This window comes from Elephas maximus, chromosome 19, assembly GCF_024166365.1.
Source record: "Elephas maximus indicus isolate mEleMax1 chromosome 19, mEleMax1 primary haplotype, whole genome shotgun sequence".
In the NCBI taxonomy this organism is placed as follows: Eukaryota; Metazoa; Chordata; class Mammalia; order Proboscidea; family Elephantidae; genus Elephas; species Elephas maximus.
Window position 1 is genome coordinate 52,834,050 of NC_064837.1, and position 15,031 is coordinate 52,849,080.

The following is a 15,031-nucleotide window of genomic DNA, read 5'->3' on the forward strand; positions in this document are numbered from 1 at the left end:
TGTCACTTAAGAGGACTACGGTGCGTCTGACCCAAGCCATGGTATTTTCAATTGCCACACATGCATATGAAAAGCTGAACAATGAATAAGAAAGACTGAAGAAGAACTGATGCATTTGAATTGTGGTGCTGATAAAGAATACTGAATATACCAGGGACTGCCAGAAGAACAAACTGCCAGAAGTACAGCCAGAATGCTCCTTATAAGCCGAGATGACGACGCTTCGTCTCACATACTTTCAACATGTTATCAAGAGGGACCAGTCCCAGGAGAAGGACATCATGCTTGGTAAAGTAGAGGGTCAGTAAAGAGAAGAAGACCTCAACAAGATGGACTGACACAGTGGCTACAACAACGGGCAAACATAGCAACGACTGTGAGTATGGCATAGGGCTGGGCAGTGTTTTGTTCTGTTGTACATAGGGTCACTGTGAGTTGGAAGCAACTCAATGGCACCTAACAACAACATACTTGGGTTAATTGCTTCCCCCGACCAATTTCAGGTAATACATGGAGTCAAAGTACAAGATAAAAAACACCACCACTTAATTTGCAATTCAGCGTTAAGATGCAATTTCACACTCTCTCCTATATCATTCTGAGCAATTCGTTTTAAGATGAATCATTAAGCCTACTGCAGACCAGTTCCATAAGAACCAACCTGGGCTACCTGGACAAGACACAGCTGTTGAAAATGCCTTGTAACTTACTACGATGGGAATCTCAACTCTTTACATCAAATTTGAAGACAAAGGTGTTCTAGACCTCTGATGTTCCATTCAGCTCCTTCTCTATCTAGAAACTTCAATGCGCTTCTACCTCCCCACCTCCAATAATATTTCCATCCTTAGTTTGCAATGTGACTATGTAATTTCACAGACCAGTCAGAACAATATAACGTACAAGACATGGATGCTGACTGACAACTGTTGTGTTAAGACAAGGAGTCTCCCCTTAACAACAGAACCAGCTCCATCCCTGTGCTTCTCCCCTACTGTTTTATCTGCCAGACATGAAGTTTCAACAAACACGTTCCAGAGCAATGATGACAAAGATCTATAACAGCAGAGTGTGGTAGAACGGTAATGCTTTGGAGTCATATAAATAGCCCTAAGTTCAAATTTAGTTCTGCCTCTTAGTAAGTCAGTAAAATATACGATTACTCTAAACATTAAACAAATATACTGGCAGTCCCGGGCTACGAACGAGATTCATTTCTGAGTGTGTCTTTAAGAATGTGTAGGTAAGTTGGAACAGGTGCACAAAGTTCTTATTTAGCCTCATCTTGGGACAGTTCTACTCTGTCCTACAGGTTAGCTATGAGTTGGAATTGACTCCACGGCAACAGGTTTTTTGGTTAGTGCAAGAAAAGGCTTGAAGACTTTACAATGATTTAAAACCTGCGTGTACAGTAAGTGAAGGTAATTGTGATGAAAGATTTGTTACAAATAGGGGTTGGTTCAATCACCTCAAAGTGGGGGAAAATTTACATAACACTGAAGGACAAGAAGAATTGTCCCTAAGTCTGAAGTTCATGATCAGGGGCTGCCTGTAAAAAAAAAAAAAAAAACTGTATGTGGGGAAAAAAAAGGTAAGCACTTATGAACTTACCTGTATACAGTACATACTCAAGGTACATACTTGTTTTCCTTTACTCCTTTAAGATACGGGAATATCTTAAAAAAAATAAATAAATAAGCTGACCAATGTGAAAATCAAAACACCACAAAAGTATGGAGAAGACTAGAGCTCCTAGAAATTGTATTCTTTCTCTAAAGAGCAACCAAAACCAAAACCTCTGCCATCGCATCAATTCCGACTCACAGGGGCCCTACAGGACTGAGCAGAACTGCCCATTAGGGTTTCCAAGGCTGTAAATCCTTACGGAAGCAGACAGCCGCATCTTTTTCCCACAGAGTGGCTAGGGGGTTTGAACTGCCGACCTTCTGGTTAGCAGCTGAGCGCTTTAATCACCGTGCCACCAGGGCTCCTCAAACAGCAACAGGAATCATTATTCCCCAAAAGGGCTCTAAAGACTCATGGAACAGCTTGAAGGTAATATCTAACTTCTGACACAACAGAAACTGGCAACCACCTAGAAGTGGTTCTCAAATGTTTTTGGAATAAGCCACTCTAAGAAAATTAATGTTAGCATGCTACAAAGTAAATCCCTAAAAAGAAGCGGGGCAAAAGGTTCCACCACCCCTCCAATCTCCTACCCCAAGACAAACTGTAATTCCACAACTGATCACCAAACATAGATTCATCTCATAAAAAGGCCTGTACAACCCAGGCAAATCTGGCAAACCTGGGAGCAGGATGGAAAATGGGAACACAAACCTACTTTATAACACAGCAAAAATAAATCCTTCCATTTCAAAAACTCAAAAAAAATAGCCAAGTGCTTAAAGCTACTGTTAACTTGGGCAATAGCTCTGAAGTCAGATACTCAGCTCTACGCTCACTTAGCTGTACGACCGTGAACTTGACCCCTCTTGACCCTCCATTTGCTCATCTTAAAAATTGGGGATAATAGGAAGTGCTCAGCACAGTGCCTGGTGCACAGTAAGTGCTCAAAGACTTCTATTACCATAGTGTTAACATAAAGACCAAATTCATGTTAATGTATTTTTGGGGAAACTTTCACGGCATATTTACAGAAAAAGACACTGTATAAGTAAATATTTAATAAAATTCTGAATTTTCTCGACATATTCTCATCAGGGCTATCACTCTAGTTTTTATTCTTCCTGTCACAGCTTTGTAACGTAAGTTGTATATTCAGATTGCAGAGAGAAAATGTTATCTCAAAACACTATCTTGAATGTCTTGTTTTAGAGGCCAAGAAACTGAAGCTTTTCTTCCCAAAGTCATACATCTGCCTGGTAGCGAAGCCAGGACTAGAACCAAAGATCTCTAGCCCAAGTCTGGTGTTTCTCTAATACATTATGCACTGAATGATAACACTCTTGGAATATATATGTATGTGTGTGTGTGTATATATATATATATATACACACACACAAAACTCCAGAACAACCACTTCCCAAATATTCAGAAATATCTAAGACTTTTTAAGGTTTTCCAAAACTGCTGACATTATTGCTGAGTGAAGAGCCAAAAATGAATTGAGTACCTTCTCACACACACTCAATGAGACTATAAACTGACACACACTGCCATAGTACACATGAGAAACGTAAAGGTATTCATGCCCTTTGATGCAGATAAAGATGTTTATCATGGCATGCTTTATAATTTTAATTAAAAAAACACAAGAATACAGCCGATAAAAATAGTGGTTCTCCCCTCCCCCCACAATGATGGAAAAACATTCAGGCTGCACATGTATTAACATGGTTATGTTCAAGCAAATTATGTTCACAGGAGGAAAAAAAGAAAAAAGCAGAATATGCCAAAAAGTTCATAATGGGTAACTCTGAGTTTGAGGGCTTTTTTGGAGGGAGGAGGGAGGGTGTTCTTTTATACTTTCCTATGTTTCCCAAGTCTCCTAAGAAGGATACACAGTATTTCATTATTTCCAAGATATAATTTTTCACATCTCATCTCTCTTAAGTCAGGATCCATCCTACAAGTGATAGCATGTTCCAGTTTAACTGAAATCATTTCTTAATGGCACATAAATAATGGTAGTTTCATAATGTAAACACATATATAAATACATACAAATATAGATATGAATGTATATGTATGTAAAATAGATGAAACAACAAATACAAAAATTCCCATTTAACTACTGACTATAATACCCTAAAAACAAACACTGAGGAGGTGTCGACAACCAAGCGAGATTGTGTTTTTCTCCTCAGGGTAGGTATATATCATCCAGTCGCCTCCTTGCTAGTCTTAGTTACCGTTTTAGCTCTCTTTACAAAACTCACTTAAAATTTCTTTTGTGAAGAAGAGCTAAGGAAAGCAAAACACTCACCATGAGTGGTGAATATTTTTAGTTTTAGTTTTTAGTCTTGATTCCTTACTTGCTCTAGCTAATTTTTTTTAGACATTAGGGCTTGATTTGTTTCCCTTAGAGCTTCAAAAAAAAAAAAAAGGTCTAAGCCCTCTGGGCTTTGTCCTCAATTATAATATGCACTACTGAATATTTCTGGAGTAGGAATCGACTCGACGGCAGTGGGTATACATAAACCCCTTTTTGAAAGAAGCTGAAAAAACTCTGCAGTGGCATTTTTAGGGGGAAAAAAAAACTTAAATGATTATATACAGGAGGCTATACAACTTTTATATATATTTTTTATATATACATATATATATACCTTTTTTTTTTTGGGGGGGAAACCCTGGTGGCGTAGTGGTTAAGTGCTACGGCTGCTAACCACAGGGTCGGCAGTTCAAATCTGCCAGGCGCTCCTTGGGAACTCTATGGGGCAGTTCTACTCTGTTCTATAGGGTTGCTATGAGTCAGAATCGACTCGAGGGCACTGGGTTACACAACTTTTATCTCCAAACCTAATCATCACCCAGCAGTTACACTATCTATATACTCAAAAGAAGTGCGAGCAGGAATTCAAACAGATATTTGTACACCAATGTCCACTACAGCATTTTTCACAATAGCCAAAAGGTAGAAACCACCCAAGTGTCCATCAACAGATTAATGGATAAACAAAATGTGGTACATCCCTACAAATGGAATATTATTCAGCCATAAAGAGAAATGAAGTTCTGATACATACTACAGCACAGATGAACCTTGAAAGCATAATGCCGAGCAAAATAAGACAGATGCAAAAGCACAAATATCTTATGATCCTAGATATACGAAACATCTAGAATAGGCAAATACATAGAGACAGAAGTTTTCTGTGGATACCAGGGGCTAGAGAGAAGGGGAAAAGAGAAACGGAATTTCTCTTTAACCAGTTACCATTGAGTTGATTAACTCATGGTGACCCCATGTATTTGTGTTTAGGGTAATAAAAAAACATTTGAAAATAGACAGCAGTGATGGTTATACAACCTGGTAAATGTAATTACTGTCCCTGAATTGTATACATAAAAATGATTAAAGTTGTTACTTTATAATAATGTTTTCTTACATATACTTTACCACAATAACTTTTTTTTTTAATTATTGGGGTTTGGATTCATACGCATTTCCTTATGTCACATTCTTACATGTTGTGATACTGCACTTACTTTTAAGTAAAATGGCATTATAATTTAAAAATAAAAAACCCTCATCAATTTATTTATCCTGTCAGTTGGTCACCCTTTAACTTTTGTCCTACTAATTAACTTAATGAACCCCATTCAAAGGACAGCAATTTTCTCAAGCCTGATCAGCACAAAAAGAAGATTATAAAAAGTGCCATGATGCTTATTTTTTGGAGCAGTAGACACTTCATCTAGATCCATGTATTGATAAGTCATTGAGTTCGTGCACGCCAAGTTAATTAAAAAAAAAAAAAAAAAAGCCTCACAAGAATGTAAACTCTGTGCAGGTACGATTTTTGTTCACCACTGTGACCTCACTAAGAAGCACAGTGCCTGGTATGTACTAGGCACTCAAATATATTTGTTGGATAGATTTCTTTTCCATGCATATTCCTCTCTGACTCAAACTGAAACTAAGCACACGACTTTCTCTCAGTCAGTTTTTTTAAGAAGAAAAACTATGCATACAATCACTGTTGAAGATAAACACTGTACACTGGAGAATCAGTCCTCTGCAGACACAATACAAGAAAAATCCAAATCCAAATCCAAATCATCAACGTCTAATTTTGCCTGAATAATCTTTTAGAAAAAAATTCTTTTTTCTTCAAAAAAGCAAGGGAAGCAAGCTTAGCAGTACAACAGGAACATACCTAAACAAAAAAGCAACAAGATGGAAAATCTTCAATAGTCACTGCCACTTGTCCATAAATATAACAAATATGAGAGTTATAGCCAATGACTTCCATTATGAAGTTTTTTTATGCTTCCCGTTAGCCTACATACCCAAAATGTTTTGTTCTAAACACATGTCCAATTTAACACTATATTCTGTTTTCTGTACTATACTAAACAACATCAGACGCTGAACAAATTAACTCTATCAGTTAATATTAAACCATTCTCCTTGACAGAGTTAACAGTCATTGAAGGGGTTATGAGGAGATGGGAGAAAAGGGATACTGGTAGTTTACAGGTGGGCTGAAAAATACCAGACACTTATTCCTTACCTTATTAGCACGAATCTGTTTGTAAATATCTGTTTGCTGCCGAATTCGATATTCCAAGTCAGAAACATGAGCCTGAAGCCAGTTCCAGCGGCTAACAATGGCTGCTCGGTCTGCAGCCCATTTCCATTCTGACCTGCGCCTCCTAAAAGGAAATAAACTGAGTGAAATCCAAGAGTAGCAGTAACATCTATACAAAACGGGGAGCGGGGGTGTTAAACTTCCAAGGCACATATACAGACAAACTCCAGTGCCAAGAAAAATCCAAGACTTATATATGTCAAAGGACACACACACTTGGATGAAACCCTTCAGATACAGATATATCCCAGATAACTAGGTGGAAATGCCTTCTGGTATTCTGATCCTGTGGCAAGTAATTTCTCTGAAATTGCTTTAATTTCTTAGGAGTTAGAAACATTTTCTACATTAAATGAGATATATATAAAGAGTAGAGATTATCTACATAGAAAATCCAAGAGACTACGAATTAGTAAAGCTGATCAGGAATTCAGCAAAGTTGCTGAGTAAAGATCAAGATACAAAACCTAACAGTTTGTATAGGCCAACAAAGAAAGCAGAAAACATTTTTTTTTTAAAGGCACTATTCACAACAATAACAAAAGCTAAGATTATATACAATAAAAGATCTTCACAGAGGAAATAATAAAACTTGAAAGACATAAAAGATCTACATAAATGGCAAGAGATGTGTCTTTTTAAGATGACAATTTGCATATATATCCATAAATTCAAAGAAATTTCAAATTCCCTAGAACGTTTTTAATGGAAGCTGACAAGCATACCCCAAAATTCCCATGGAATACAAGGACCAACAGCAGAGAAATTCTGAAGAAAGTATGATGGAAACTTGCAGATATCAAGACTTAATGTAAAGCTATATAATTAAGGCAGTGTGGTACTGGCACAAGGATAGACGAAAACAAACAATCTGAACAATACAGGCGTTCACAATTTAAAATTGGATATATACAAGAGAAAGCATTCTCATCAGTGAAAAAAGGATAAAGTACTCAATAAATGGTATTGAAATGACCGATTCATTACATGAAAAAAGTAAATTTAGTTCTCTGCTTCATGTTGTAATTCCGTAATTTTGTATTTTCAAATTACAAAATCTGAAAAGTGAATATTGAAACAGAAGCTTATCTTTGGGACCTCAGAGACGGGAAGGATTTCTTAAATAAGAGACAAAAAACACTAATTTTCAACACACAATAAAAGACCTAATTAAGTTAAAAGGCAAGCTACTGATTGGTTGAAGATGTCTGTAACATGTAACCAAAGATTAAAGACAGAATTCTTACTTATATAACAAAACTTCTACAAGACAATTTAACAGAAAAATGAACAGATAGGAAAATCACCTAAGAGAAACCGAAATGGCCAATAAATATATAAAAATATGCCAAGCCTCATTAGAATCTGGTTAAAATATTAAGGAAAAAATCAAAGTCTGATAAGACCAACTGCTGGTGAGATATGGGAAACAGCAATTCATACCTTACCAGTAATAGTAAAAACTGGCACCACCACTTTTGAAGAGTTAATTTGAAAATACTCGACTAGATGGAAAACGTGCATACCCAACCATCATTACATTCTGTTTCCGAGAACGTAACTTACGTCTACACAAGGAGGTTCACTGCAGTAGGGCTTTTAATAGATAAAAATTAGTTACAATCAAATTCTACTAAAGTAGGGAAAGAAACTCTTATTTATTCCTTTAATGGATGTTTCTGTAGTAATGAAAACTATTTAGTACTGTGACGGCAATGGATTTGGCTTTTTTGGTTTGGGTATCAACATGATTAAGCTCAAAAGACATGCTGAATGGAAAAACCATATAGAAACTAAAAGAATAAAGTAAACAATAATGATTGTTACAGATATAGGTAAGTAGTAAAGGTACAAAAAACATGTATCGAAAAGTGACATACAACAAATTCTGGATTAGGGTCTTAATTACCTGTGGGACGGGAATGAGGAAGTTGGATATTGGTACTACCTATAATGCAATGTTTGACTTTTCTTTTTAAAAAAAAAAAAAAGACTGATAGAAATACAGTAACATTTTAACATTCCTTAAATGCTAGAGGGGTACTTGGTGTCTGTGCTATTCTCCAATGAAAATATTTCATAGTCTACCACAAAACTCTTTTTCAAAAGAGAAGAAAACAGTCACTTAGCTCCACCTCCAATCAGGAAATCCATACTTATTACTAAAATCTTTACTATAAGTGAACGTTAACACAGTTTACCTACAGGACAATGACAACATAATGCTAATAATAAAAAAAGAATATGTCTCCTTATGCTATCGGTAAATGCAAATCTAACTACAGTAGAGTTAGAAATGAGTCAATAATACCATTAATAATTAAGACCAAGGGTAGCAATGGTATTTTACTAACGTTTATATTGTCCAAACATAAGCCAATCAAGTATTAGCCAATGTTTCTCTTTATTTAGAAACAATGATACTTGATAAAAAGATAATTTGTCTTTTAAATACAGTTACCTGCTTTGATGATGGCTGCAGATCTAGTTCTAGCCAAAATCCAGAAAAGGACTTCAACAGGTCAAGTATAATGTTGTGATCATTCATGACTATAAAAATGTGTTCCTTTTCTAAAAGTGGCAACGCTACTTTAATCCTCACCTTACTCCCAGCTTTCTTACCTTCCAAGGCTCATCATCTTCCTATTCTGCAAAATCTCTCTTGGTTTTATAGATTCCTTTCATTCCTACAGCTACCACCAATCTATCAATCACCACTGGGCAACTCCAGTACCCTCCTTAGGTAATATTCCTAACATTATTTAACCACATTATTTTTCCTTAATAAGTGCCCCTCAACCTATTTCTTCTGCCACTCTATGTGCTTCTTTTCAAATCCTGAATCTTCAAGGCAGCAATACAGTAAAAGGGGAGTCAAATATTGTAAAAGACAGTAATTAAAAACCAAAAGTTAATCAATGAAATTAGCAGCAACATCCATTTAATGAGCATTTATTCGCAGACAAATTTAACAACTGACACTGTCTAGCCAAAATAAAACCCTAGTGATGAAAAGCAAAGCAAGGGAAAGATGATTTCCATCACTAACAGAAAATCTACAGCACTTCCTCCTCCGCAGTCAAACCCTGGGTGGACAGATAATCCTGGCAGTGTCTCCTAATGATCCTGATCTTGGCTCAGAAACCTCAAGGCAGTGTTCCAGGACACCAAAACCAAAAACCCAAACCCACTGCTGTCGAGTTGACTCCGACTCATAGCGACCCACCAAGCAGCATTCCGAATTGGCAGGAAAGATGGCACCTATTTGTTACCTCTGAATTTAGACACATCTTAACCAAAAGAAAATTTCTGTCTTGCTTAATGTCAAAACACACACACATGCAAAGCCACCAAAACACTTTAATACCTGTCTGAAAGCTTGAGACTACAAAAAGAAAATTACGTAAAAGGTTCATAAGAACTTGGATGGGTAAGTACCTTTTTCTTTGGTACCAGTGAACAACCCCTTTTGAGCCTTCCTAAATTCAGAAGTTAATGGGCCTTTATAGGTATTTTTCTAAATACCCATATAAACCAAACCTCTAGATGATATTTTTGGAGAATGGCTAGTAAACTAATTAAAGAAAGGCAGTACTAAGGAAGACTAGAAATTCCCAACTTACGAACAGGTTTTAGTCTACAAATACATTTGTCATATGACTGTTTGGAACTGGAAGTGATTTCTACTGAAAGTTACCACATGTTGCTATTCCACAATGTTGTAGAGACTCTCATTATCTATACTGAAAAAACAGAAAGCCTCACCCTAAGAGACTACGACTGAAGTGTCCAAAAAGTATCCTGTATTCAAACTGCCAGGAGTATGGGCAGAAAGCTGAGCTGTTAGCAAAGGTGAGAGGTGTGTGACTAACAAGTCTGGGGTAAGCTGTGAAGATGTTACCACACCCCAGTGGCAGGGCAGAACACCACAAAACATTATCGAAAGGATAAGAGCTTCCTATCTTTTTTCCTCTAACAAAAACAAGCTGTAGAAACTCAGTTTATCAGAGGTTTCCTCCAAGTATTCAAAATGTAAATTTATCGTTCCAATAACTTATGGGTCAAAATCACAGAAGATACTAATATAACATTCAGGCCATGCTTCATGTTATATAAACCACTGCCATCAAGTCGATTCCAACTCATAGTGACCCTATAAGGACAGAGTAGAACTGCCCCATAGTGTTTCCAAGGCTATAAATCTTTACAGAAGCAGACTGACACATTTTTCTCCCTTGGAACAGCTGGTGGGTTCAAACCGCCAACTTTCAGTTGACAGCCAAGCACTTTAACCACTGAGCCACCAGGCCTTCTCTTACATTACATCCCCCACCCCCCAATAAAACCCAAACCCACTGCCATCGAGTCGATTGTGACTCACAGCAACACCACAGGGTTTCCAAGACTAAATCTCTACAGAAGCAGATTGTCGCATCTTTCAAGGAGCTGCTTGTGGTTTCAAACCACCTTTCGGTTAGCAGTCGATCGCTTTAACCGCTGTACCACCAGGACTCCTTAACGTTATATAGATGTCTAAAATGAACACTGAGTCTCTCGGTAGCGCAAACGGTCAATGTGCTGAGCTGCTAACCAAGATGCTGGAAGTTTAAGTTCTACTTCTGAAAAATCAGCCACTGAAAACCCTGTGGAGCACAGTTCTGCTCTGACACACATGGGTTTTGCCATGAGTTGGAACTGACTCAGCTGCAACTGGTTTTTAAAAACGAACACACAGGATTAACGCTGCAGCGTGATACTTTCAATATAATGACTCAGTTTCTAATGCAGTCATTATCGATGGTGAAGAGAAAGATCTGTTTCCCGAGATAAGTCTTCAGATTTTGGGAGCTAATAATTTTCTAGGTTTTAGAACTTTTATAAATTTTTTTCTCTATCATTTGGCTGGGATATTTACTAAAACTCCTGTTTCCAGTAGAATTCATTCTACCTTTTCCTGTTGCTTGCTCTGTGCTAATAATTATTAAAATAATTGCTTTAAATGTGTGTCTGAGCTGGACACTAGAATGCCTTCTAATGTATTATTTTGCTGTATACTTTAACCCAGTTTTTACTAAAATATTTGCCTAAACATGCTCTGGTGACTGCCTGAGAGGGTAATTCACTTCAACTTATACTTTGCTCCTTACCTTTATAAACTTTTTATTGGTATAGTTGCTTTGTCTGTATGTGCTACATAAGAATTCGTTAAAACTTTTCACTATAAACTGCTTTTTGATTACCAAAATGCAGTAAAATATAGTATCAATATTTGCTTTTGGGATACCATATGAATAGTAAATTTTAACATTGTCTGCTATGTACCATTATTTGTTTGTATAAATAGATTTCTTTTATAGCTGTGTGAGCGGATACTTTAATAGTGCTTTCTGTAGGGTTAGTAGAATATTAGGAGCTCTGGTGGCACAGTGGTGAAGTGCTCAGCTGCTAACTGAAAGGTTGGTAGTTCAAATCCAGTAGCCACTCCACAGGAAGAAGATGTGGCAGCCTGCTTCCATAAAGATTACAGCCAAGAAAACTCTATGGGGCAGTTCTACTCTGTCCTATAGGGTCACCATGAGTCGGAATCAACTCGGCAGCATACAACAACTGAAGAATATTACTACACATCCAGAACTTAGAAAATGTTCTACAGGGTCCAAGAATACACCGTATTTACATAAGCCAAAAAATAATTTCCTCTAAAAGTTTTTTATAAGCATGTTTAAACTACAGTGAAAAGTGCATTTATTTCCTCGAAAATTCAGAGTTCTGCTTACATGATAGCTAATGTGTCAAAAAAGGAATAGTTTTTGCCTTTAGCTTTTTAAAATCCTTTTGAATGGTACTGTTAATGGAAATATTTCATTAGGAGAGGGCAAAAAGGTCAACGCAGACTTTTACAGATGATTTAACTTCTGTTAAATGTGGGACCCCAGACTCCTCCAATATTAGAAATTATACATCAAATCCTCAACAGTGTCACTGAGACAACCTTTTCTACTGAACCATAATAGGTAATGACATGAATTACTTAACTCTTAAGATGGTCACCACTAATTTTGTTAAAATAAAAGAGCAAAAATCTAATTTCTGCTAACAAGGAAAGTCACAAATAAGAACCTGGCAATACTATATCCGTTACTGTCAACTTTTTGGTAGTCAGTAAGAGATTATTAATGTATCAGTTCTCTGTACTCCATAAACCCTATCTTCTATGTTACAGCACTGCCACAGACAGCAGACTAAAAGGCACCATCGGTGGATACTTCCTTTTTCTCAGACATAAACTACAGCAAAAGCTAACTGAATTACCTAAAAGTGACACCAAAAGCTAGGAACTGAATCCTGCCCAATACCTGACCTGGTGCTACCTCTCATTAACCCAATGCCATCGAGTCGATTCCGACTCATAGTGGCCCTATAGGCCAGAGAAGTCCCCTAAATTCTATTCTAAACTGGGATATTCTGAGTAGAATAGAGCTACACTTCTCACTCCCAATCTAGAAACTTATTAAAAATTTCTCTTAAGCAGCAACAAATATGCCTGAAAGACCTCAAGAGGGGTAATTCCATCTTTAATTCTCATTTCAGTCCTATGTCTTGGTTCTCTCCTTTTAGACAAACAAAAGTTCTGTTAACAAAATGAAATGACTGTCCACAGCAAGTTATGAAGCTACAGAGTGCTATACTTAGCCAAAAACCGGTTGATAAATTATTTGATGAAGGGTTATGTGCTATTTCCAAATATGCAAGAAAGTCTGAGACACCTAAATTCTAAAATCTCCAAGTTATTTACATAATCTATAAAACCAATAGACTAAAGTAAAACTGAGATCATCCCAGAACATTTGTAGCTGACAGCTGCCAGATTCTCAGCATCTAGGGTAAGAGTACTGACAAGAACAGAAAAATCTTGAAATTACTGAAGGTCACATACAAATACATAAAGTATTCACTACTCAGCTCAAAAGCAGTGTGAAAAGAATAAGGAAAAAAAGATCAGGAAGATAGGCTCAAGCCAAATCCTCACTTTTACTTACTTTATATGATCCTAGACATGTAAACTGGCTACTGTTTCACCATTTATTAAGTGGAAATAATAGCAGTATCGGCCTCACAGGAATATACTAGTAAGATGATGTAACACTAACTTCAAAGAACAACTTGTGTATTTGAAAAGAGTAATTTATTTAGTAAATATAAACTTAGATTTCAATTCCACATCATAAGACATACAAAAGTGGAAGAGAAACAGAGGAGAAATAAAGAGATGAAAAGAAATCCCTATGAGGAAAATTCTGGAAATAAAGGTGTTTTCAGTTAGGAACAGGAGACCATATCCTGAGAGTTTCTTGAGCGTTGGGGCTGCACAGTCATCTAAAAGAAGTTCCACTCTAAAACAGCAAAACCAAAGCAGTCCATTAGAATTGTATTACCAGCTACAACTTGAACATTACCACCAAAATTTACAGAGACAGAAAAAAACAGACCCAAATTGTAAAGAAAAAAATAGATCCAAATAGACTAGTATCAAATATCCTACACGTTTTAGTTGTAAAATAAAACCCAGGAAAAAAACTTAAGAGAATGGGTTAAGAGAAAGTTTGTATCTGTCACTCTAACTAGGTTACATCAGCTTTCTCAAGAGATTCGTAGTGATAGGAATCAAATGTACCAGAGCCAATTCTAATAAACTGCCAATTCATCCTCACAGGACTCTTGGGGCTGTACACTTAACCCTTTTGTTTTACTGCTTAAATTGAAATGAGATTTATATATTTAGGCCAAGCATCCAACCCATGATGGGCTCTCCCCTCTCCTCCCCCCTCCCACTTAACAAATATTTGAGCACCTATTATTTACCAGGGATTATACTAGTTCTGGGGATACAATAACAAACAAGAACTCTAGCTCATTAGCTTAGTTTAATGGGGAAGACAAATGTTAATAAATAATCATGCCAAATTGAGATAAGAGAGTGTAACAAGGACGTTGAATTTAGACGGCAGGATCTGAAGGACTTCTCTGTGGTATAAACATTTAAACTGAGCCCCCACAGAATAAATAAGGATTTGGACAAGTAAACTGGCCAGAGGTGGGCAGATGGGGGGAAACATACTGGGAGACTGTGGTGTGTCCCAGGAAGAAGAAATAGAGTGTATAAAGGTGTGGCTGGAACTCAGACAAGGAAGAGGGAGAAGAATATATTTGCTGACACTGGATACGGTTCGGTAGAGTCAGATGATGTAGAGCCCTGTAATCTATGTTAATTTTATGAAATAATACAAGCAATTCCACTCTTCCCCATGTTCTTTCATTTAGCTTAGACATTTTAAAACAAATTTCAAGTACAGACTAAAGAATATTCTTATTAACCAGCTTCAACAACTATCAACTTGTTGCCAATCCTATCACATGTGTAACATCTATTTCCCACCGCCGTGGATGATTTTGAGGCCAATATTTAACATTACATCATTATATACGTAAATATTTCAGTCTGTATCTCTAAAAGGTATGAATTCTTTATATATATTATTATTGTCATGTCAGTTATCTGTCAAATTTCCTGGACTGTCTCAGTTGGTTTGTCCAAATCATAATCAAGTAAGATTCACACACTGCATCAGGTTACCACATCTCAAGTTTGTAACAAATTCCTTCCCTCTCCCCCCGCCCCCCCAGCGATTTATCTGCAGAGCTATCTATCCTTTAGAATTTCCCACATGGTTGGATTTTGCTGATTCCAT

At 36.8% G+C, this 15,031-nt stretch overlaps 2 protein-coding genes across 4 annotated transcripts in view; one reads left to right on the top strand and one right to left on the bottom strand.

Annotated features, from left to right (window-relative positions):
* STH (saitohin) overlaps positions 1-15,031 on the top strand; it is a 283,897-nt gene that overhangs the window by 77,116 nt on the left and 191,750 nt on the right.
* The window catches only part of KANSL1 (KAT8 regulatory NSL complex subunit 1), a 186,137-nt gene that overhangs the window by 49,084 nt on the left and 122,022 nt on the right, over positions 1-15,031 (bottom strand). For all 3 annotated transcript variants that reach the window (XM_049861617.1, XM_049861615.1, XM_049861616.1), the window contains one exon: positions 6,204-6,345. In XM_049861617.1, the coding sequence (XP_049717574.1) occupies positions 6,204-6,345 (142 nt within the window). The remainder of the gene's footprint in view (positions 1-6,203; positions 6,346-15,031) is intronic.